Source organism: Balaenoptera musculus, chromosome 3 (assembly GCF_009873245.2).
Source record: "Balaenoptera musculus isolate JJ_BM4_2016_0621 chromosome 3, mBalMus1.pri.v3, whole genome shotgun sequence".
NCBI lineage: Eukaryota > Metazoa > Chordata > Mammalia > Artiodactyla > Balaenopteridae > Balaenoptera > Balaenoptera musculus.
The window spans coordinates 57,936,686-57,962,564 of NC_045787.1; the positions used below are offsets into that span (position 1 = coordinate 57,936,686).

Sequence of the window (25,879 nt, forward strand, 5' to 3'; positions counted from 1 at the left end):
TAGCCCACCCATTTGGTATTATTCTTAATCTTTAGTTTATCTCTCTTATCTCTGCAAATCATAAATTCAATACTATTCTTTCACATAACTATATTTAGACTGAAAACAGTGGGGATATATTTTCATAAAATTAAATAAAAACTACCAGGCTATTAAAAATACCTAGAGACAGATAAAGCAGTTTTAGTGAGAGATCTAAGGAATTTTTTATATGAACCTTGGTTTTATATTGTTGTTGTTGTTGCTGGTAGTTTCCTTAACTATTTTTCAAAGCCAATAATTATTCCTGAAGTCTATATTGCCTACTGACAAATCTCCTAAGGTTTGTCAAACAAAAAAGATGAGTTTAAAAATCTGGAGAATTTTAAAGTCTAGATTTGAAATTCAGTGTTAACTGAAATAATTACCCTGGTAATTTTCTCTTGTGATATTTTTACCATAGCTATCTGAAAAAAAAAAAAAAAAAACCAAAGGAGAAAAGAATACAAGAACCCCCAAGGAAACAAGCAACTTGAGCTTTTACCCATTTCTTTGAAACTTCAAACCCACTGAGAAATTTTGAGTTTAAAAAACATCTGGCTGTCACATATATCATCACTATATAGACTCTTTTATACACAACAGCAAAGCATTTAACGCAATTAAAATTGGAATGTATTATACTAATAGGCTGTGTTTACTTCTAGCCCTTTCATTTTATTCTCACTTACATGAATTACATGATGAAGAGACAATGGAAAAATGATTCATTAGGAAATACACTGGTTTTCTAATCTATATGTAATATCATATTCATTTGTACTTTTAAGCAGTTTTTAAAAATCATTTGTTTTAAGGAATCACTTTAGTTTGCAATTTAAAATAGCTTCACTGTCTTCACTCACTTTTTAAAGAAAAAGAAATAGGAACCTAATCTGATGTGCACTATACCTTTAAATGGTTGTTTGCAACAGCATCATGTAAGGGCAGAATTCCATCTACATTTTCACAATTAACATTAGCACCAGCTTTTAACAACTCTACAATTATATCATTACATCCCGTACTAGCTGCCTCATGAAGTGGTGTCCAACCTAAAAAAGGAAAAAAGAAAAAACAAAACAAGCTGCTTACAAACCAGTATTCAAGTAGTATATTCATTAGTAAGTTTATTTGCACTAATGGAATTATTATCTCTATTGATTCAAATGTATGTACTAAGTACTAGACAAGAAATAATATTGAAAACAGGCTACCTTAAGATCCCTGAGCCCAGAGCTGCCCCTGGACACGGCCCTGTCCACCAGAGGGCCCAGGATCCAGACCCGCCCACCAGTGCACAAACACTAGACCCAGGACGTACAGGGCCCTGTAGTCAGAGACCCTGGCACCCAGTTCCACCCACCAGTGGGCAGGCACCAGCCGAGAAACCCTTGGGCCCCAGGTCTGTGCACCAGCAAGGCTGCTCTAGCCTCGAGAACAGCCTCACCCACAGTGGGTTGACACCAGCCCCAGGACAACTACAGCCCCACATCTCCTGTGGCAGGAGTCAGCCTACCCAAGGGCAGGCCAGCACCAACCCTAGGACCAGCTGGGTCCAAGCTCTGCCTAGCAGTAGGCCAACACAAACTTTAGGACACACTGAACCCCACAGCCACCTGTATCAGGAACTGGTCCCACTCACCAGCAGTCCAACACGAGCTCTGGGACCCCTGGGTCTTGAAGCCAGTCCCCAGGACCTGGCTCTGCTCGCCAGTGGGCTGGCACTGGCCCCAAGAACTAGCTTCACCCACTGGCAGATGGGCACCAGCCCTGGGATCTCCTATACCCAGACTCTGCCCATCAGTGAGCCAGCACTAGCCCTGGGGTTCCCTGGGGTTCAGCAGCCAGCCACCTTGTGACCTAGCCCCACCAACCAGGGGCCAGCACCCTCCACACAAAGCAGGGCCTGGCAACCAACCATACTGTGAGCCAGCCAAGCCTATGAGACCACACACAGTAGTCAGCCTGCCACAACAGAAGGACCCATGCAGCCCACCTAGGGGGCACCCCTAGAACGTACAGCTCTAGTGATCAGAGGGGAGTGAACTCCTGGAAGCTTAAGACATTTCCTATAAAAGGCTACTTCTCCAAGGTTGGGATATGTAACAAGCCTACCAGATATACAGAAATGACTAGTTAGGCAAAATGAGACAACAGAGGAACATGTTCAAAACAAAGGAACAAGATAAAACCTCAGAAGAAGAACTAAGTGGAGATAGGAAATCTACCTGAGAAAGAGTTCAAGGTAATGACTGTAAGGATAACAAAAGAACTTTGGATAAGAATGGATGAACAGAGAAGTTAGAAGTTTTTAACAAAGAGAACACCCAAACAGATGAAGAATACAATAACTGAAATGAAAAATACAGTAAAAGGAATTAACAGTACACTAAATGACATATATAGGAACGAATCAGCAAGCTGGAAGACAGAGTAGTGGAAATCAAGACGTGAGGACAGTTTAAGAGCTCTCTGGGACAATATCAAGTGTACCAACATTTTCATTATAGGAGTCCCAGAAGAAGAAGAGAGAGAGAAAGGGATGGAAAGCATATTTAAAAACATAATAATCTGAAAACTCCCCTAACCTGGGAAAGGAAAGAGACATCCAGGTCCAGGAAGCACAGACAGTCCCAAACAGGATCAACATAAAGAGGACCACATTAAGATACACTGTGATTTAAATGGAAAAATTTAAAGATGAAGAGAGAATATTAAGAGCAGAAAGGGAAAAGCAACAAATAACATACAAGGGAACTCCTATAAGGCTTTCAGCTGACTTTACAACAGAACTATGGAGGTCAGAAGGTACTGGCAGCATATATTTAAAGTGATGAAAGGGAAAAATGTACAACCAAAAATACTCTACCCAGCCAGGCTCTTATTCAAATTTGATGATGATATCAAAAGTTGTACAGACAAGCAAGAGCTAAGAGTTCAGCACCACCAAACCAGCTTTATGCGAAATGTTAAAGGGACTCCTCTAAGCAAAAAGGAAAAGGCCACAACTGGAAACATGAATATCACAAAAGAAAAAGTTCATCGGTAAAGGCAAATATACAGTAAAGGTAGTAAGTCAACTGGGTACAAAACTATTAGGAAGGTTAAAAGACAAAAGTAGTAAAATCATCTATATCCACAATAAGCAGTTAAGGAATATACAAAACAAATACATGAAAAATATGATGTTGAAAACATTAATTGTGAGGTGAGGAGAGTAAAAATGCAGGGTTGTTAAAATGCATCTGAAATTAAGAGATCAGCAAGTTAAAATAATCATATATATATATATATACACACATATATATAAATAAAACTCATGGTAACCATAAATCAAAAATCTATAATAGAGCCACATGCAAAATAACAGAATAGAAACCAAACATAACGTTAAAGATAATCATAAAATCACAAGAGAAGAGAACAAAAGAAGAAAGGAATAAAAAAGAATTACAAAAACAACTCCCAAACCATGACTACAATGGCAATAAGTACAAACATATCAACAATTACTTTAAATGTAAATGGACTAAGTGCTCCAATCAAAAGACACAGAGTGGCTGAATGGATACAAGAACAAGACCCATATATATGCTGCCTACAAGAGACTCACTTGAGATCTAAAGACACACACAGACTGAAAGTGAGGGGATGGAAAAAGGTATTCCATGAAAATGGAAACAAAAAGCAAACTGGGGTAACAATATCTGTATCAGGCAAAATAGACTTTAAAACAAAAACTGTTATAAGAGACAAAGAAGGACATCACATAATGATCAAGGAATCAAACCAAGAAGAAGGTATAATGATTTTAAATATATTTGCACCCAATATAGGGCCACCTAAATACATAAAGCAAATATTAACAGACATAAAGGGAGAAATTGACAGTAACACAGTAGGGGATTTTAACACCCCACTTTCATCAATGGACAGATCATCCAGACAGAAAATCAATAAGGAAAAACTGGCCTTAAATGACACATTATACCAGATGAACTTAATTGATATATACAAAACATTCCATCCAAAAGCAGCGGAATACACATTCTTTTCAAGTGCATAAGGAATAGTCTCCAGGATAGGTCACATGCTAGGCCACAAAACAAGAACTGGTAGATATAAGAAAACTGAAATCATGTTGAGCATCTTTTCTGACCACAATACTATGAGACTAGAAATCAACTACAAGAACAAAACTGCAAAAAACACAAACACGTGCAAGCTAAACAATATACTACTAAACAACCAACGGATCACTGAAGAAATCAAAGGAAAAAACAACAAATACCTAGAGACAAATGAAAATGAAAACACAATGATCCAAAATCTATGGGATGCAGGAACAGCAGTTCTAAGAGAGTTTATAGCGATACAAGATTTCCTTAGGAGTGAAGTAAAACAAATACCATATGCTAACACATATATATGGATTCTAAAAAAAAAAAAAAAAAAAAGTTCTGAAGAACCTAGGGGCAGGACAGGAATAAAGACGCAGACGTAGAGAATGGACTTGAGGACACGGGGAGGGGGAAGGGTAAGCTGGGACGAAGTGAGAGAGTGGCATGGACATATATACACTACCAAATGTAAAATAGATAGCTAGTGGGAAGCAGCTGCATAGCACAGGGAGATCAGCTCGGTGCTTTGTGTCCACCTAGAGGGGTGGGATACGGAGGGTGGGAGGGAGACGCAAGAGGGAGGAGACATGGGGATATATGTTTATGTATAGCTGATGCACTTTGTTATACAGCAGAAACTAACACACCATTGTAAAGCAATTAAACTCCAATAAAGATGTTAAAAAAAAAAAGATTACCTCAGGAAACAAGAAAAATCTCAAATAAACAATCTAAACTTACACCTAAAGGAACTAGAGAAAAAGAACAAAAAACCTGTAAGTTAGCAGAAGGAAAGAAATCATAAAGATCACAGCAGAAATAAATTAAATAGAGGCTAAAAAAAATAGAAAAGATCAATGAAACTAAGAGCTGGTTCTTTGAAAAGATAAACAAAATTGACAACACTTTGGCCAGACTCACCAACAAAAAAAGAGAGAGGGCCCAAATCAATAAAATCAGAAATGAAAAAGAAGTTACAATGGACACCGCAGAAATACAAAGGATCATAAAAGATTACTACAAACAACTATATGCCAATAAAAAGGACAACCTACAAGGAATGGACAAATTCCTAGAAATGTACAGTCTCCAAAGACTGAATCAGGAAGAAATAGAAAATAGGAACAGATAAATTACCAGTAATGAAATTGAATCAGTAATGAAAAACCCCAAATGAACCGAAGTCCAGATGGCTTCACAGGTGAATTCTACCAAATATTTAGGGAAGAATTAACACCTACCCTGCTCAAACTATTCCAAAAATTGCAGAGGAAGAAACACTTCCAAACTCATTCTACAAGGCCAGCATCTCCTTGACACCAAAAAATGATATCACACAAAAGAAGAAAATTACAGGCCAATATCACTGATGAACATAGATGCAAAAATCTTCAACAAAATATTAGCAAACAGAATCCAACAATACATTAAAAACATCATACACCATGATTAAGTGGGATTTATCCCAGGGATGCAAGGATGACTCAATATCCACAAATCATTCAATGTGATACATCACATTAACAAACTGAAGAATAAAAATCATATGATCATCTCCACAGATGCAGAAAAAGCTTTGGATAAAATTCAACATTCATTTTGAAAAAAACTCTCCACAAAGCAGGTATAGAGGGAACATACTTCCACGTTACAAAGCCCACATATGATAAGCTCACAGCTAAAATCATGTTCAATGTGAAAAGCTGGAAGCATTTCCTCTAATATCAGGAACAAGACAAGGATGCCCACTCTTGCCACTTTTATTCAACACAGTATTAGAAGGCCTAGCCACACCAATGAGACAAAAAAAATAAATAAAAGGAATCCAAATTGGAAAGGAAGAAGTAAAACTGTCACTCTTTGCAGATGACATGGTGCTGTACATAGAAAAATCCTAAAGACACCACCAAAAAACTACTAGAGCACATCAATAAATTCAGCTAAGTTGCAGAATTTAAGACTAACATACAGAAATCTGTTGTATTTCTATACACTAACAACAAATTATCAGAAAACGAAATTAAGGAACCTTCTCATTTTCAACTGTATCAGAAAGACTAAAATACCTGGGGATAAACCTACCTAAGGAGGTAAAAGAGCTGTACTCAGAAAATTATAAGACAGTGATGAAAAAAAAAAACCTGAAGATGACACACACAGATGGAGAGACAAGATATATTGTGTTCATGGATTAGAAGAATTAATATTGTTAAAGTGACCGTACTACCCAAGGCAATCTACAGATTCAATGCAGTTCCTATCATAATACCAATGGCATTTTTCACAGAACTAGAACAAATAATTTTAAAACTTGTACTGTAGCACAAAAGACCTCGAATAGCCAAAACAATCTCGAGAAAGAAGACCAGAGCTGGAGGAATCACACTCCCTGATTTCAGACTATACTACAAAGCTACAGTAATCAAAACAGTCTCATACTGGCACGAAAACAGACACACAGATCAATGGAACAGGATAGAGAGCCCAGAAATAAATCCACACATTTATGTCAATTAATCTATGACAAAGGAGGCAAGAATAAACAATGGAGAAAAGACAGTTTCTTCAATAAGTGGTGCTGGGAAAACTGAAGAGCTACATGTAAAAGAATGAAACTAGAACATTTCTCACATCTATACAAACATAAACTCAAAATGGACTAAAGAACTAAATAAGAACTAAATAAAACTCCTAGAAGAAAACATAGACAGAATACTCTGACATAAATCATAGCAACATTGTTTTGGATCTGTCTCCTATGGCAAAGGAAACAAAATCAAAAATAAACAAATGGGACCCAGTTAAACTTAAACACTTTTGCACAGCAAAGGAAACCATTGACAAAACGAAAAGAAAATCTACTGAATGGGAGGAAATATTTGCAAATGACATGACCAATAAGGGGTTAATATCCAAAATATATAAACAGCTCATACAATTCAAAACCAAAAAAAGAAACATGCCAGTCAAAAAATGGGCAGAAGACCTGAATAGACATTTTTCCAAAGACATACAGATGGCCAACAGGCACATGAAAAGATACTCAACATTGCTAACCATCAAAAAAATGTAAATCAAAGCCACAATGAGATATTACCCTACTCCTATCAGAATGATTATCATCAAAAAAAACACCAGGGCTTCCCTGGTGGTGCAGCGGTTGAGAATCTGCCTGCCAATGCAGGGGACATGGGTTCAATCCCTGGTCTGGGAAGATCCCACATGCCATGGAGCAACTAGGCCCGTGAGCCACAACTACTGAGCCTGAGCATCTGGAGCCTGTGCTCCACAACAAGAGAGGCCGTGATAGTGAGAGGCCCGCACACCGCGATAAAGAGTGGCCCCCGCTTGCCGCAACTAGAGAAAGCCCTTGCACAGAAATGAAGACCCAACACAGCCAAAAATAAATAAAAATAAACAAGAACCTAATGTTCATTTAAAAAAAAAAAACAACAAAACACCAATAACAAATGTTGGTGAGGATATGTAAAAAAGGGAGCCCTTGTACACTGTTGGGCATGTAAATTGGTGCAGCAACTGTAGAAAACATTATGGAGGTTTTTCAAAAAACTAAAAACAGAACTATCATATGATCCAGCAATTCCACTGCTGGGTATATATCTGAATAAAACAAAGACACTAATTTAAAAAGATACATGCACCCCAGTGTTCACAGCAACATTATTTACAATAGCCAAGACATATAAGCAACCTAAGTGTCCATCAACAGATGAATGGATAAAGATGTGGTGTGTGTGTGTGTATATATATATATATATGCAATGAATACTACTTGGGCATAAAAAGAATGAAATTTTGCCTTGTGCAAAAACATGGATGGACCTGAAGGGTATTATGCTTAGTGAAATAAGTCAGAGAAAGATACTCTATGTTATCACTTACCTGTGGAATCTAAAAAATAAAAGAAACAAGCAAATTCAGCAAAACAGAAACAGATTCATGGATATAGACAATAAACTAGTGGTTACCAGTAGGGAGAGGGAAGGGGGGAGGGGCAAGATAGGGGTAGGGGATTAAAAGGTACAAGCTATGTATAAAATAAATAAGCTACAAGGATATATTGTACAGCACAGGGAATACAGCCAATATTTTACAATAACTAAGTAGAATATAATCTATCAACTTTGAGTTTTTTGTTTGTTCTTTAGTTTTATTTTTAATTAAAAAAATTTTTGAGGTATAGTTGTACAATATTACAACTTTGAATCACTATGTTGTACACCTGAAACTAATATAATAAATCAACTATACCTCAATAAAAAAGTATGCTTCATTTTTTTAAACAAATTAATCACATCAAAAATATTTGTTGATACAAGTGCCAAAAGACTCACAGAGCATAGGATATAATGGGACCAGAGTAAATACGAATCATGTCAAATGGTTTCAAGTCAGATATTAAAATAGAGTAAGATCATCTGACCTTCCTATTTATATCTTGTATTGTCACATTTGTCTTTGAAATGACATTTGATCAATCAATCTGAGTTTTTTCCCTCTGGAATTCCTTATACAAGTTTCTTTTGTGCTTGAGAAAAATGTTAGAAGATCAATTTAAAAATGGAGGTTTAAGATAAAAACAAGACATGGGAGAAAAAAGGAACAGTATTAATAGACAAGGAAAGAAAAGAAGGGACAGGGAAATGGGAAAATTTGGCATTCTCTACAAAGTTAGATAATGATAGTAAGGCCTCCAAGGAAAAGGTCTAAATAAAGCTTCTTTCCCTTCCCATTCTGTATACTCCTTCTGAATGCTCCCAAAAGTATGTTAAAAACTGTTTCAAAGGAGAAGGTTATTTTAGCAATTGGTGTGAACCAAGATCAATCTTACTATTCAACTAAATAATAATATATTAGAAAAAAGTTTTCATAGTGAGCAGCTATATATCAGCCAGGATCCAAATGGGGGATGGTAGATGAAATGTGTGTATCAGTGAGTTCAAATTATAAAGACAACTACAATTTAAAATCGAAACCTGTGTTATCTTTTAGATTCACATCTGCTCCAGATTCTATTCGAGCTTTCACCAGAGACAAGTCTCCTCTTCTGGCAGCCAAATGAAGCCGGCTTTCTCCTCTGGCATTCCTCTTATTGATCCCAGCTGTTTTCATTTCTGTAAATTTGCCAAGCAAAACTGAGTATTCTTTTCTGCCAAGTGCTGATTATTATGAAGGATCTTAGAAAATACACAGCAACTTCCTCAAAACATCCAAAGTAGGATGCACTACACAGAAACATACCTCAATTAATATCATTGCTGTTACTATTTTAAAATATAACTTGTAAAGAATTGATAGAGCATCTGATCACATTACTTCAAATTCATTCTAGCAGTTGTTCACTCTATCATATGCTTGATTAAAACAAATAATACTTGCTTCATTTCTACACTCACTTCACTCTCAGTAGTCCTCTAACAATGGATAAAAATTTTCTTAAACCAAATTGTGATTTTATAAAAATCCTCTTTCTATAACTATTCTTATATCTCAGTGGGTGTGTTTCTGATCACAAAAGATGCCAAGAACCAAACTATGGCCTATTGGGTATTTCATTTTCTTTCGTAGAAAATGAAGTACAATATCATTATCTGAAGATTTTAAAATCTTTTCCTTGCATCACAAGTTAGACTTGAGTTGGAACTAAAAACAGTGAATAGTTTTTTTCCCAAACTATGCTAAAATGATGTACTAAAAGATTTTTTGTAACATCATATAAAGAAAATAGAAGACACTATCTCTTCTTCAAGTGGCGTACAGCATAGTGGAATGACAGACGTGTAAAAAATTACATTAAAATATGATTCAGTGCTGCTAGAGAAATGTATTAGTTTCCTGTGGTAGCTGTAACAAATGACCACAGACTGGGTGGTTGTGTTGTGCTTAACACAACACAAATATATTATCTCACAGCTCTGGAGACCAGAAGTCCAAAACCAAGGTGTCAGCAGGGCTGCACTCTCTCTGGAAGTTCTAAGGAAGAATCCTTCCTTGCTTCCTCCAACTTCTGATGGATACCAGCACTCCTTAGCTTCCTTGGCTTTTGGCCACATTGTTCCTTTGCCTGGCTCTGCACATTACCTTCTCCTTTCCTGTGTGTCTCAAAGCTCTCTCCATTTTTCTTTTATAAGGATACTTGTTGTAAGATTTGGGTCCCATTTGGAAAATCCAGGACAACCTCCTCATCTCAAGATCCTTAACTACATCTGCAAAGATTCTTTTTCTAAACAAGGTAATGTTCACTCTTTAAATGAGATAGTATCACAGATTCCAGGGATTAGGACATGGACATATGTTTTGGGGGGCCACTATTCAACCCACTACAGGAGGTATGTATAAGAAGGGCTTTAGTTTACATGACAGGCGGACAATGGGGGAAGGTTCAAAGAGTATGCCTAATATTCCTACCTCTCACTATATCAACTTTTTCTTACTAAATCAACTTTTTGGTGCTTAACATTTAACCTGAAGTAGTCCAGCCTATTGTTCACACAGAACTAGCTCCAAGAACTATCAAAGAATTGTCAGCTATCCATGCTGCCAAACACACACAGTTCATGCATCTGACACAAAGAAACTAGTGGCTATGCTTCTTTAATTTCCCATGTGTTAAAAGGGCTCAGTGGAAGTATCTAAGGGATCTGACACAATTCAGATGTGCTGTCCCCACTCAACATTCTTGCTGTCTCTACTGTTTATCTTATCTCCTCTAACATAACAAATTAGAAGTCATAGGCAAAAGTATGACAATATATTGGAAGACTAAGAGATTCTCAAGTGGTCGATTACAGTAAAACCATCTGACAAATATAGCTGAAATAACCTTATAAATTAGTGAATGACTAAAGAAAACAGTAAATATGAAAGTATATAATTCTTTGAAGGGGAGTGGATTGCTAGGCTTGATCATCCAAACCTTTCCCTATATAAAAACAGGAATACAAACCTTGGCTGCAGGTAGCTTTCAAGAAATTTTGCCTTTTTCTGAAATTCTGAACTTTTTTGTGTTCCTGGATGTTAGTAGGCATGTGAATTTCTGAATCTGTTTTTTCTTTCTTCTCCTCACAATTTCTTATAGTGTTTTCATCTCCATTGACATTATTAGTTAATTCCTCACCTGAAAAACAAACATTTTGCAATATCAGTGTTGTAGTTCTCCTTACCGGTTACGTGACTAAAAAAGAGTCTAGTCATGTTAATTGTTTCAAGTTTCTGTTCCTAGCTGGACTGCTTATTTTAAAGGAGTGGAAGCCTTTAAAAATGTTTTCATACAGCAAACATAAATTAGTTTTCTGGATGTAATTTCAACTGTGAGTCACTGAAATCAATGGAGCTAACAATTTCCTGCTATGAAAATGTTGTTTGGTTTCTTGATACTAAGTAGGTGCTATTTTAAAAATATTTTCATACAACAAACATAAATTAGTTTTCTGGATGTAATTTCAACTGTGAATCACTGAAATCAATGGAGCTAACAATTTCCTGCTATGAAAATGTTGTTTGGTTTCTTGATACTAAGTAGGTGCTATATTAAAAAAACTCATAGAAACATAAAAACTCATAGAAATACTGTTTATTATCTCCTGTCAATATCAATTTAGCACCTTCTTTCAAAGTAAATACCATTACTTAACTAATTAACAGTATCTCCAAATTATGGTCCATATGTCCTCATTCTTATCAGTTTGGGCATAGGTTGAGTGAAATTCAGTTAGAAATTTCTGTGAAATAAGTAAATCTATAGGAAATGTGTACAAATTGAGCAATACTACTAATACCTGGTTTGTGAGAAATTTCCTTCTCTTCTCTTTGACTAAGTTGTGAGACGGTCAATTCTTTATTGATATTGTCAGTGGACTGAAAGCCTATACTATGTATAGTTTTGATCTCTTGTCTCCTTTTTTCAACTTTAGTTGTTTCTATTACTTGAGAATGAACAACTCTGGATAAAGGCCTATTTGAAGAACTTGGTTTTTGGCCTTTGTCAGTGTAATTCCTTTTAGTGTCTCCTTCCTTATTCACCTTTTCCACAGTATGTGTATCCGTTTGATTCATTAAAGGAGTTGGTATTCTGGGGCTACAACCCTGAGGCCTCTCGAATAGCTCCACGTGACTAGTCAACTGTGAAACTGCATGTGGTGAGAGTGTCCTTGTACAAGCCAGGGAAGGACGCTCAGGACTGCCATGTGAATGATCAAGAGAAGTTCCACATGTACACTGTTCATAATTTGAAACATGTTCAGAAACTATTATATTATCTGAATTAGAAAAATTAACAGCTTCCTGTTGTGGAAATATGGTTAGGCTGTCTGCTTTTATTAACTCATTTTCCTGTGAAAAATGGTCTTGAGAAAGTAAAAATTGTTGAAAATCCATTTCTTCTCTATTTGTTTTATTCTCTTTATAATTATCGTGGTTTTTGCAACCTGAAGAACTTATCACCTTTTTAAATGTTACAGTCTCCTCAGGAGCACAGGAATCACCATCATCACCATTATTAAAATTTTCCTTTATAAAGGATGGGGAAAATTTTTCCCACTTATTAGGGCTCTCATCTTTTTGACCTGAGTTACTGTTTTCATTAGATTTATAAGGGCTAATGTGCTGCTGTTCTTGGTGAGTATGAGGCTGCTGATCTGTAGTAACAAGTGGTAACTCGGTTTTTTTATGTAAAGAAAGTCCTGAGAAAGAAACAGCTTCAGCTTGGTCAGTGGATTCTAATTCCAAAAATTTTATTTCTTGACTACCTGATAAATCCAGGCTTTGGGTATGTGTCTCTTTGGGAAATGAACAAGTCTCAACATCGTTACCTAAACCATTTTTCAGGCCTGACAGAGCTGGGCTAAAAGATTTACATGACTTTTCTGGAAGGTCATCAAGGTTTTGGAGAGTATGTTGCTGACAAGTAACCAATCTGTTTGTTTTTCTGGAAGAAGAGACAGCTATTGTCTTTCTTGGATTGCTTTCTTGGATTGCATCATCCACTTGAGTCCTTTTATGTCCTGTATTTCTTCTTCCTTTATCTTTAGACACATTTGTGCTGGGATCCTCAACACCATGGAGATTGTCCTTTCTGAGTCCTGTCGAGTATATTTGGCTAAGAGTTGATCGTTTATGCTTGGATTTACCAAATTTCGTGTTTTGGGAATCTTTTTGGTAATGTTCATATACATCTTCTTTATTTATAAATAAACCCTCTTTGCTTCCTTTATTGACTTTTACATGTTCTGGCTTCTGTCTCTTGGAATTTTCATCACAAACAAACCCACTGTGATTTTTAGAACTGAATTTTGGTTTCTATAGAAACAAAATACATAGTTAGCTTAATTTTCAACTATAGTTCTACACTTAATTCATTCTGGATTAGAGATAAAGCAAACTAATATTCCATTCAATGTTATAATTTGATCTAACCACAGGGCCTGCTGGGATATATACAACCTGATTTGTATTTCAGAAAAGTAGACTAACAGGAGAAAGGCAAAAGTAATAGACTCAGTATGTGTACTAATCTTTATTTTCTCCTGTACATTTTAATTTCTTTTTGCCAGTATTTTAGCACTATCTATCTTACTAAACATAATGAAAAATTTTAATCTACCTAATTTTTATAGGCTTTTAAAACAGTCAGATAATTCCTTTACAAGGAATCTTTACACGAATACTGTAGAAGCACTCTCCTCTCCCATTTGTTATATAGACAGACCTAGAATTAAGAGAGTTTCTTCCTCTGGTATCTGTGAGAGACCACAGGTAGGGCAGTGGAAGAAGGGATTTAAAAACAAAAAGATAGATATACAACCAAGTTGGCCTGTATGGAAAGATTACTGTGGGCTGCCAAGATTAAAACAGGGACAGTGCTTCCTCTCACACTTCACAACACAAGCACCAGATGAAAAGTAACTGCCCACCATGTGAAGTTTGAAGGGATGGATCGACACCTTTGACTCTTATACTGTGCTCAGGCCAGAGGAAATTCAACATTGTTGATAACCCTCATGGCTCCATAAAGAGGAGAAAGGAAATGGAAATGGCTACCAATACATTAGTGTGCCCACATATGCTTTATTTACTCAATTGCTTCCCAAACTAACAGGCCAGAACCTTCTGATTCTTATGTAATTATTCCAAAGTGTCTTAAAAGCAAAGGTGAAGTCACTGTTCCTGGTGAATGCTTCAGGAGTCTTTCTTTCCCCTCTGATGATCTATAAAATAACCAGCAGATGTGCTCTATAAAAATGTTTATTGCTGAACAGAGATATACCTTGTGGTGGTGTGCATCCTCTGAGTCTGAAGGGTCAGTGCTATTTGTCTGTGCTGTAAGCAAAAAGAGAAAAATCAAAGAAAAGAGCCGCCAGTAGTCAGACTCTAGACTTCTAAAACCACAACTCCTTTGCCATGAGAAAACCAAGTGGAAAAAGTGAAATTATGCAAACACTTTCTATTAAAATTGGCACATATAACATTCCATAATTTATAATTTCCATATTTATTAGAAACCAAACACTATCTTGAGAGAGCTGAAAACACTTCTCTAGGAAAAGCAAAACAGACCCAACAAAATTATGCTAAAGATGGGCACTGAACTCAGTATTTTTATATTCCCCACAGTTATACTCAGATATGCAACTGTGTGCAAGCTTTTATAAGGCAAAAAATTCTTTCATAATTAATTGTATTATCATCATTTCCTAATATGTCTGCTTAATAAAGTTGCAGGATACATGAGTAATATACAGAAATCTGTTGCTTTTCTATATACTAATAGTGAACTATCAGAAAGAGAAAGCAAGAAAAAAATCCCATTTACATTTACAATCTCATCAAAAAGAATAAAATACCTAGGAATAAACTTAACCAAAGAGGTGAAAGACCTATACTCTGAAAACTATAAAACACTGATGAAGGAAACTGAAGATGATACAAAGCAATGGGAAGATATACTGTGTTCTTGGACTAGAAGAATACTGTTAAAATTTCCATACTACCCAAAGCAATCTACAGATTTAATGCAATCCCTATCAAAATAGCCACAACATTTTTCACAGAACTAGAACAAATAATCCTAAAATATATATGGAACCACAAAAGACCCTGAACTGCCAAAGCAATTTAGAGAAAGTTGAACAGAGCTGGAGGTATCGTGCTCCCTACTTCAGACTATACAATACTACAGTAGTCAAAATAGCACAGTAGTGGCACAAAAACAGACACATAGATCAATGGAACAGAATAGAGAGTCCAGAAATAAACCAACACACCTATCTTCAATTAGTCTATGACAAAGGAGGCAAAAACATACAATGGAGAAAAGAAAGTCTCTTCAACAAATGGTGCCTTCAATAAGTGGTAAAACTGGACAGCTACATGTAAAAGAATGAAGTTAGAACATTTTCTCACACCACATACAAAAATAAACTCAAATGGATTAAAGATATAAATGTAAGACCAGAAACCATAAAACTCCTAGAAGAGAACATAGGCAGAACACTCTGACATAAATCATACTAATATTGTTTTGGATTTGTTTCCTAAGGCAAGGGAAACAAAAAATAAACAAATGGGACCTCATAAAACTGAAAAGCTTTTACACAGAATAGGAAACCACTGACAAAACAAAAAGATGACCTACTGAATGGGAGAAAATATTTGTAAAAGATACGACCAATAAGGGGTTAATATCCAAAATATATAAACAGCTCATACAACCCAATATAAAAAAAAAGTCCAATCAAAAAAATGGACAGAAGACCTGAAAGATATTTTTCCAAACAAGATAACACAGATGGCTGACAGGCACATGAAAAGATGCTCAATGTTGATAATCATCAGAGAAATGCAAATTAAAACAACAATGAGATATACCTCACACCTGTCAAAATGGCTATCATCAAAAAGTCTACAGATAACAAAGACTGTTAAGGATTTGTAGAAAAAGGAGCCCTTGTATACAGTTGGTGGGAATGCAAACTGGTAAAGCCACTATGGAAAACAGTATGGAGGTTTCTCAAAAAACTAAAAGTAGAACTACCATATGATCCAGCAATTCCACTGCTGGGTATATATCCAAAGAAAATGAAAACACTAATTCAAAAAGATACACACACCCCAATGTTCATAGCAGCACTACTATTTACAATAGCCAAGACATGGAAGCAACCTAACTGTCCATAGCAGATGAATGGATAAAGAAGATACAGTATTATATATATACAATGGAATATTACTCAACCATAAAAAAGAATGAAATGCTGCCATTTGCAACAACATGGATACCTAGAGGGTATTATTCTTGGTGAGATAAGTCAGAGAAAGACAAATACTCTGGTATCACATATATAGAATCTAAAAAAATAAGACAAACCAATGTATATAACAAACCAACGTATAAACAGAAACAGACTCACAGATATAGAGAACAAAGTAATGGTTACCAGTGGAGAGAGGGAAGGGGGAGGGGCAAAATAGCATTTTGGAATTAAGAGATACAAACTACTATGTATAAAATAAATAAGCAACAAGATATATTGTACAACACAGGGAACATAACCACTATTTTGTAATAACTTTGGAGTATAATCTATAAAAATACTGAATCACTACATTGTACCCCTGAAACGAATACAATACTATAAATCAATTATACAATACAAAAATAAACAGTTCTTATATAATCTTCTTGAAACTGCAGGTCAAGTTCTTTTGTAGTTCAACTTAGTGCAATGATGAATGACAAGGCAAAAGTACAGCCATAAGAAAATATTCTTAAGGAATGAAAGTAAACAATCCTGGCCATATTCATTGAAAATGATACAGCTAAATGTAAGTTACATCACCTCATGTTATTCAGACAACGGATTATGAGGAAAAGACCCAGAACTTTACAAAAGTTTTCTTAACTGTTTCCAATACATATCCTGGGGGAAAGTACATTTAATACTATCTTTCTTTGTTCTTTTAGAGTTCTTCCATTTGGTGCATTTGCAAACAAGTCAGTGTGCTCAACTAAAGGAATGGAGCAAGGACACCACAGGATGGATTTTCTCAAAATTTATGAGGAAAATCAATTTAATTTCTATAATTCCAAGTTGATTTCTATAACTCTCTACTGACATGATGAACAGATATAACAGGGCAGTTTAATTTTACCTGATGTAAGATGTTTTTGATGTTTAGGAACGTATCTCTCAAGGAGACGCTTCATACATGAGTCTTTGGCTTCATCCAAAGCACACTTTCCACTGTCATTTCTAAATAAAGGATCTGCTCCATTCAAAAGAAGTAACTGTGCCACCTAGAGGAAGATTGTGTGAGGGAGCCCAGACAAAAGGTATATTATTATAAATGTGTGCTAGCATACAACTGTAAGCCAACATCAAATATTTCTTTCAACAATACAGAGTTTGGGTTTCCTGTAAGATTACTGCCCAAACTAAAAATTAATGTAATTGCTACTGAATCATAATTTATTGATATACATATGCCTTCTCTTACAAAAAAAAAAGGAGAGAGGAAGTAAGGAAGAGGGAGGAAAGGAGGAACGGAGTGAGGGGCAGAAATGTTTGTGGTTCAGTTGCCGATGAAATGGAGCTAGCAGATATACCAGGAATTAGGATTACATTCTGTTGTAGTAAATGCAATTTTAACAGGTTCCAGGAAATAGCTGTATCTTCCGTATAGACCTGTGCTGCCACTGCTCCCCCTCGGTATCAGAGAGAAATGGGTAAACCCTTAATCTGTTACTGCTCCTCAAGTAACCTCCTCTACGAAGCTCTCCCTGACCTCCTCACCCACTGATCCCCTAGAGAAAAGTGACCTCTTCCTTCTTTTATGTACATATTTTATGTCCAATATGCTCTATATTATACTTCTTATATATTTCTCTCTCCTGTACTCCAAGATTTTTGAGGGTAGGACTCTGTTTTCTTTTAAAATTAATTTATTATTTTTGAATAGGAAATTAATAAATATGGTTCAAAATACAGAAGGTTCAGAGAAGTAGACAATGAAAAATAAGTTTCCCTCCTCAACCCTTGTCCTCTAGTCATCTAATTATTTTTTCTAAGTCAGCTCTGGTTACAGTTTCTTCTGAATTTTTCCAGAGTTAGTCTAGTCCAACAGGTATATATGTACGTATCATAACTGTGTACATACATTTTTTCTTACACAAGTGGTCATATACTATATACATTCCTCTATATTTAGCTTCTTTCCTGCCCACCCCACCCTGCAACAGACTTTGAAGATTGTTCCAAATCAGTATGGATTGAACTCCATCATTCTTTTTAGCAGCTGAGTAATAGTTTACTTTTGAATGTACTATATGAATGTACTATAATTTACTTAACCAGTACCCTACTGATGCATGTTTAAGTTGCTTCCAAGTTTTTGCAACAGATATATGTCTTAATCATCTTCATATTCCCAGTGTCTATTTCAATATCTGGCATAGAGTATATATTTAATAATAAATGTTGTTTAATAAAAGAATGAATGTTGACCAAGGAGGATGTGGGTAACAGGCTTTAAATAACATTATACTAAATGAAGCCTAGATTTCCATGTTAATGTCTGGAATGAGAGAAAGGATCTGAATTTCTGTAAATTTTATGCATCTAAAGATTAAAGATATATACATTTTTCCTTTTATAAGAAAGCATTCTAGGAGAGAAAAATGTCCCACCACACACAGGGAGAATATGAGTCAAATCTTTTAAAAATTATTAAGACTCAGCAATTTAATTCTGCTTTTCAAATGGCTTTAATGTAGGAGTTTAATGCTAGATAGGGGGATTGAAAGTAATAGTAGATATAATTAAATTTACAATTCATATTCCTGGAGCTTCACGTTTTGTTTAGTAATACAAATAGAGAGTGTACCACTTTCTTTCAGGAAAAGTAGTTTCATAAGTGGGTTGCCAAAAGAGCTGTGTTGCTTATCTCTGGAGGTTTTATGTCAAATAATAAGCCATGCGGTATGAAAGTAACTCAGGATCAACAAGCATGAGAAAGAAGATGGGAGGAAGGGAAAAGGCAAGGGCTAGAGCTTCACTTTTCTGGAAATCTGGGTTGGTGATCCCAAGGGAGTGAATACATTACTTTGGCAGTCTCTGTTTTAGACTCTGGATACCCTGCTTCACCAACTATTCACATTTACCAATTCTCTCTATAGCTTGGTATCAGGAATTCTGAAGCCTAACTAATATATCCTCTTTAAAAAACTCTCTTCTTACCAAATGGCAGTAAATCAGTTATTTCCACTGAGTTTTTTTAAATTTTAAATCTGCATTTAGGTTCTATATTAGTTATCTGTTGCTACCTAACAAGTTACCTCAAAACTTAGTAGCTTAAAACAATAATAAATATTTATAGTCTCATAGTTTCTGTGGGTCAGGAATTTGGGAGTGGCCACAGGTAGATGGTTCTGCCTCAGGGTCTCTCATGAGGTTACAGTCAAGAGGTTGGCTGGAGATACAATCACCTAAAAGCTTGCCTGGGGACTTCCCTGGTGGCGCAGTAGTTAAGAATCCTCCTGCCAAGGCAGGGGACACAGTTCGAGCCCTGGTCCGGGAAGATCCCACATGCCGCGGAGCAACTAAGCCCGTGAGCCACAACTACTGAGCCTGCACTCTAGAGCCTGCGAGCCACAACTACTGAGCCCACGTGCCACAACTACTGAAGCCATGCGCCTAGAGCTCGTGCTCCACAACAAGAGAAGCCACCTCAATGAGAAGCCCACACACTGCAATGGAGAGTAGCCCATACTCGCCGCAACTAGGGAAAGCCCACGTGCAGCAAGGAAGACCCAATGCAGCCAAAAATAAATAAATAAATAAATTTATTTAAAAGTATTTAATAATTAAAAAATAAAAATAAATAAATAAATAGAAGTTTGCCTGGGACTGGAGGATCTGTTTCTAAGATGGCTCACTCACATGGCTGTGGGCAGGAGGCCTTTGTCCACTGCCATGTGAACCCTTCCACAGAGCTGCTTGAGTAGCTGCATGAAATGACATCTGGCTTCACCCAGCGTTGCTGAACAAGTGAGTGAGAGAACAAGGAAGAAGCCACAATAGTTTTCAGGCTAGTCTTAGAAGTCATGTACTGTGTCACTCCTGCCACATCGTGTTTGTTAGAAGCAACTCACTGAAACTCCAGCCCACCCTCCTGAGGACAGGAATCAGGATCCACCTTTCAAAGGGAGGACTGTTAAAGAATTTGTGGACATATTTTAAGATTACCACATGTTCTTAACTGGAACAAGCAGAGCAATTTCAGTAAGTGGCTGGCCTCACAATCCCCACTTACTTAGTTCATCAAACAGTAGGTTGCATAAGGAAATACACTGCTACTTAGAGCTTGCCCGTGGCTCTCCACCTTTAATCATATTATTGACTCTAGTGCTTTCCTCCCTCTAGAATCAGCTGACTTCTGTGTGGCTGAACCACGCTGACTCCATTTTGTCAGCTCTATCTTAGGTCTGAAGTCCTACCCCTCCCCTTTCTGCATGATTAAGCTTTAGCCTACACACAAGGAATGTGCCCAAGCCAGATAAATTCCCTGTCAACTTTTACCCTTGTTTTCATCTGATGTGAAAACTGGAAGAGTGTCTTTTGTTGATACAGATGCTTAATGGTCATGAGACCCCCCAGGGGGAGCAAAAATCTCCAGTTCCAGTCAGTGTGGACATGCTTCTCATTTGGTAGTCAGATTCTGTTGTTAGCTTTGGCCACTTTAAATCTCCCTGTACTCCTTTCAGTGGTGAGGAGCACAGCTGTGAATGCCTCTGGATTGTTGTCTGCCCAATCCTGCCAGTATGTAAGTTACCCACAATAAACTTCACAATTGCACTTTATGGAATTGCCTGCTTTGTTTTCCAGTCTCAAAGTTCCTTTTCAGTTTGGAGGATATTATTCCACATCTCTGCCTTCCAACAACTTCCTTGCATAAGAAGCCAACACGACAAAGAATAAAATTCTTTCAAGTACTGGAAAAGATAGTATTTTTACCGCACATCCCTAATGGAATATAAACAAAACAAAAAGAACTATAAAAAAAGCACTTCATTAGTAGTTCCATTGTTAATAATAATATTGTTAATATTCATAATAATAATACACTAATAGTAATACTGTAAGTATGCTGTACGATAAAGAAATAAATTAATGTATTAAGAAACAAATGTTTAGCATAAGAGAAAAAGAGATACAAATATAAAATCAAAGTTATTATGAATCTATAATATTAAGTCTGAAATGGAAATATCAGTAAGAACTCATGATTTGTTTTTCTTTCTATAAGTATACATTTCACTGAAAATGCCTAAAAACAATGACATCCAATAGCAGTGAGCACACGTAGCATCCAGATTGTGGTCTCTGATAGATTTTACATTAAAACACCATTTAGAGAAAATATGGGAAGAAACAAAGATAAAGTCAGTCAAATCCAGAATTTAGGAAATTCTATAAGACAAATGACCCAGGTTCTAGAAGACACAAAAAAACAAAATATAGGAAGAACTGTTATAGATTAAAACATACTTAAGAGGGACTTCCTTGGTAGTCCAGTGGTAAAGAATCCACCTTCCAATGCAGGGGATGCAGGTTTGATCCCTGGTCAGGGAACTAAGATCCCGCGTGCTGCAGGTCAACTAAGCCTGCGTGCCACAACTACTAAGCTCCTGCACCTCAACTAGAGCCCACGTGCTGCAAACTACAGAGCTCACGCACTCTGGAGCCTGGGCACCACAATTAGAGAAGAGAAAACACGCATGCCACAACTAGAGAGAAGCCCGAGCACTACAACAAAGAGCCCGCGCGCCACAACGAAAAATCCCGCATGCCTCAATGAAGATCCAGCGTGCCGCAACTAATACCTGACGCAGCCAAAAATAAATAAAATAAATAAATAAATAATAAACGTTTAAAAAAACCACACACACTTAAGAGACATAACAAACACATGTGATCTACCACATTAGGCACAACTGATCCATCACACAGTAAAATTTTATTATGAACTCTGAGTATTGATTAGCAGAATGAACTGAAACTGGATTCCTATCTGTTTTTCTATTGCTTGGTCCCAGAGGTTTTTAATACTTGCAGAATGTAGTGTTTGCTCTGCAAACAAAAGAATCACAGTACCTTATAATGTCCGTTCATCACAGCATCATGTAGGGGAGTGATCTGGTACATTCCTCTGATATTTACATCTGCTCCACCCTTTAATAGTTCACTTGCTGTCTGATAAAATCCTCCTACACTAGCTTCATGAAGTGCTGTCCAACCTGTTACACAAAAAAGAAATGGTGTTTGTTTATATTTGGCATCTTAATAATGTTTGTGCTTGCCCTTAAAATAAGAACTCTAATTCTAAGTTGTTGCTTTAAAAATATTTTGGTTATATGAGACAAGATAATCTCACCATGAAAGCAACCTGTATTATTTGTGGATTCAATAAATCTGATGGACAAATAAAATTCCTACCCCTAATTCTGTTGGTGTTAATATGGAAAAATATGAAAATAAGTAAAATATTTGAAACTATTTTTGCCCCCCTCAAATAAAAAGGCTGTAAGGGGGGTCATTATTAGCTCATAGAGAATGCTGGTTGCAGGCTACTTTTCTGCAGAGAAGAGGGGGAAAAGCCTTATTTGTAACTCAAGGTACTTCCATTAAAATAACCCACCCAGCCAGCAAGACTACGCAGAAGTCAGTTCAAAAGTATACAGTCAACTCGTGAACAACGTGGGTTTGAACTGTGCAGGTTCACCTTATACACAGATTTTTTTCCAACAGTAAATACTACAGTACTACACAATCTGAGGTTAGCTGAAGGAGTAACCATGGATACGGAGGGCTAACTGTAACTTATTCTCAGATTTTTGACCACACAGAGGGTTGGCACCCTTAACTCCCACGTTGTTCATGGGTCAACTGTATTTCTTTTCTCCCTATTTGCAAAAAGTTAGTTACAGTAAATTCAACAAACATACCACAAACTGCTCCAAGAAAACCAGTCATCCAAATAAATATCTTCTTCCTTTGCTAGCCAGATATAATGGTATAAGTCAAAGACATCTAAACTCCAAAAAATCATATGACTGATGTAAGAAAATATAAAAAGTTGCAAGTTAAAGTGTGCTTCATTCTTTCCTTCCATAAACCAGAGTTTCTCAATCTTGGCACTAACATTTTCAGAACCTTCTCCATAATCCAGTTTCTCAATCTTGGCACTGCCATTTTGGGCTAAATGTTCTGGGCACTGTAGGATGTTTAGCAGTATCCCTGGTCTTAATCCATCAGATGCCAGTAGTACCCTGCTTCCCATTCCAGTTATAAAAACTAAAAATGCTTCCAGAAACTACCAAATGTCCCCTTTGAGGGGACACTCCAGTTAAGAACGTCTATAGAAGGAGTTTCTCCAATAGTATTAATTAGAAAGCCTTGAGGAAGAAATGCAGAGCACCAAAACTGGTAAATATATAGTTAATAGAATTTATTTCCTATAAATTTCCTTAAAATACACAAGGCTACTTACAGCAAAAATTATAACTTTATGTTTTGGAGTTTATCCTGTATATACATGTAATATATGCGACAGACATAACATAAAGGATAAGGGAGGGGCTTTCCTGGTGGCACAGTGGTTAAGAATCTGCCTGCCAATGCAGGGGACACGGGTTCAAGCCCTGAGCCAGGAAGATCCCAAGGAGTAACTAAGCCCGTGTGCCACAACTACTGAGCCTGTGCTTTAGAGCCCACGAGCCACAACTACTGAGCTTGTGTGCCACAAGTGCTGAAGCCCGTGTGCCTAGAGCCCGTGTTCCACAACAAGAGAAGCCACTGCAATGAGAAGCCTGCACACAGCAACGAAGAGTAGCCCCCACTCACTGCAATTGGAGAAAGACCACGCACAGCAACGAAGACCCAACGTAGCCAAAAATAAATAAATAAATTTATAAAAAAAAAAAAGGAAAAGGGAGATGTGTTCGATGTTCTTACATTTTATATGAAGTATTACAATACTAACTCTAAGAAGACCATAAAACATTAAAAATGTATATTGTAATCCCTAGAGTAATCACTACAAAATAATGCAAAGACAAAGAAAGAAACAAATAGATGAAGACACAAGAAACACGAGTAAAATGGCAGTAAATCCAAATATTCATATTAAATGAAAATCGACTAATTACCCCAATTAGACAGGCAGAGGTTGTCAGAATGAAATTAGAACATTTTCTCACACCATATACAAAAATAAACTCAAAAAGGATTGAAGACGTAAATGTAAGATGGGAAATCATAAAACTCCCAGAAGTAAACGTAGGCAGAACACACTTTGACATAAATCATAGCAATACTTTTTTGGATCTGTCTCTTAAGCTGAAGGAAACAAAAGCAAAAATAAATGAATGGGACCTAGTTAAACTGAAAAGCTTTCGCACAGCAAAGGAAACCATCGACAAAACAAAAAGACAATGTACTGGATGGGAGAAAACATTGCAAATGATATGACCAATAAGAGGTTAATATCCAAAATACATAAACAGCTCATACAACTCAATATCAAAAAAACAAACAGGTCAATCAAAAAATGGGCAGAAGACCTGAACAGACATTTTTCCGAAGAAGACATACAGCTGGCTAACAGGCACATGAAAAGATGCCCAACATGAAAAATTATCAGAGAAATGCAAATCAAAACCACAATGAGATATCACCTCACAACTGTCAAAATGGCTATCATCAAAAAGTCTGCAAATAACAAAGGCTGGTGAGGATGCAGAGAAAAGAGAACTCTTGTACACTGTTGGTGGAAATGTAAATTGGTACAGCCATTATGGAAAACTGTATGGAGGTTCCTCAAAAACCAAAAAACAGAACTACCTTATGATCCAGCAATTCTACTGCTGGGTATGTATCTGAAGTAAATGAAAACACTAATTTGAAGATACATGCACCTCAACGTTCACAGCAGCATTATTTACAAATAGTCAAGATTTGGAAGCAACTTAAGTGCCCAAAAATGATGAACAGAAAAAGAAGATGTGGTATACACACACACACACACACACACACACACACACACTGGAATATTACTAAGCCATAAAAAAGAATGAAATCTGTCATTTGCAACAATGTGGATGGACCTAGAGAGAACTATGCTTAGCGAAATACGACAGAGAAAGACAAATACTATATGACATGTGTGAAATCTAAAAAATAAAACAAATGTATATAACAAAACAGAAACAGACATACACATATAGAGTAAAAACTAATGGCCACCTCTGGAAGTGTGGAGGGGCAAGAAAGGGGTAGGGAATTAAGAGACACAATCTACTATGTACAAAATACAGAAGCAATATGGAAATATTGTACAGGACTGGGAAATATAGCCATTATTTTGTATTAACTTTAAATGGAGTATAACATATAAAAATATTGCATCACTATGTTGTATACCTGAAACTAATATAATATTGTAAATCAACTAAACTTCAATTTTTAAAAATAATAAAGAAATAAATGTTTGAGAAAGCCATGTTGGAGTTGAAAGAATAATTTAAAAAATATGTATACTGGCCTCTGCCCCCTGGTTCCTAACACAGAGCTCCTAAAACCCTTGTAAACAGGGGTGGCAGGAGAATCTTAAGTCCTTATAGTCTTTGACCCTAGTTCCTGATACAGAATTTCCAAGACCTT

The 25,879-nt window shown here is 36.4% G+C and overlaps 1 protein-coding gene across 1 annotated transcript in view; it reads right to left on the minus strand.

Annotated features, from left to right (window-relative positions):
- Nucleotides 1-25,879, minus strand: part of ANKRD31 (ankyrin repeat domain 31) — a 132,115-nt gene that overhangs the window by 58,147 nt on the left and 48,089 nt on the right. Inside the window, exons 11-17 of the mRNA XM_036849202.1 lie at nt 22,313-22,455; nt 17,313-17,457; nt 14,428-14,480; nt 11,942-13,460; nt 11,110-11,280; nt 9,140-9,277; nt 931-1,073 (exon numbers count right to left, since the gene is read on the minus strand). Of these exons, the coding sequence (XP_036705097.1) occupies nt 931-1,073; nt 9,140-9,277; nt 11,110-11,280; nt 11,942-13,460; nt 14,428-14,480; nt 17,313-17,457; nt 22,313-22,455 (2,312 nt within the window). The remainder of the gene's footprint in view (nt 1-930; nt 1,074-9,139; nt 9,278-11,109; nt 11,281-11,941; nt 13,461-14,427; nt 14,481-17,312; nt 17,458-22,312; nt 22,456-25,879) is intronic.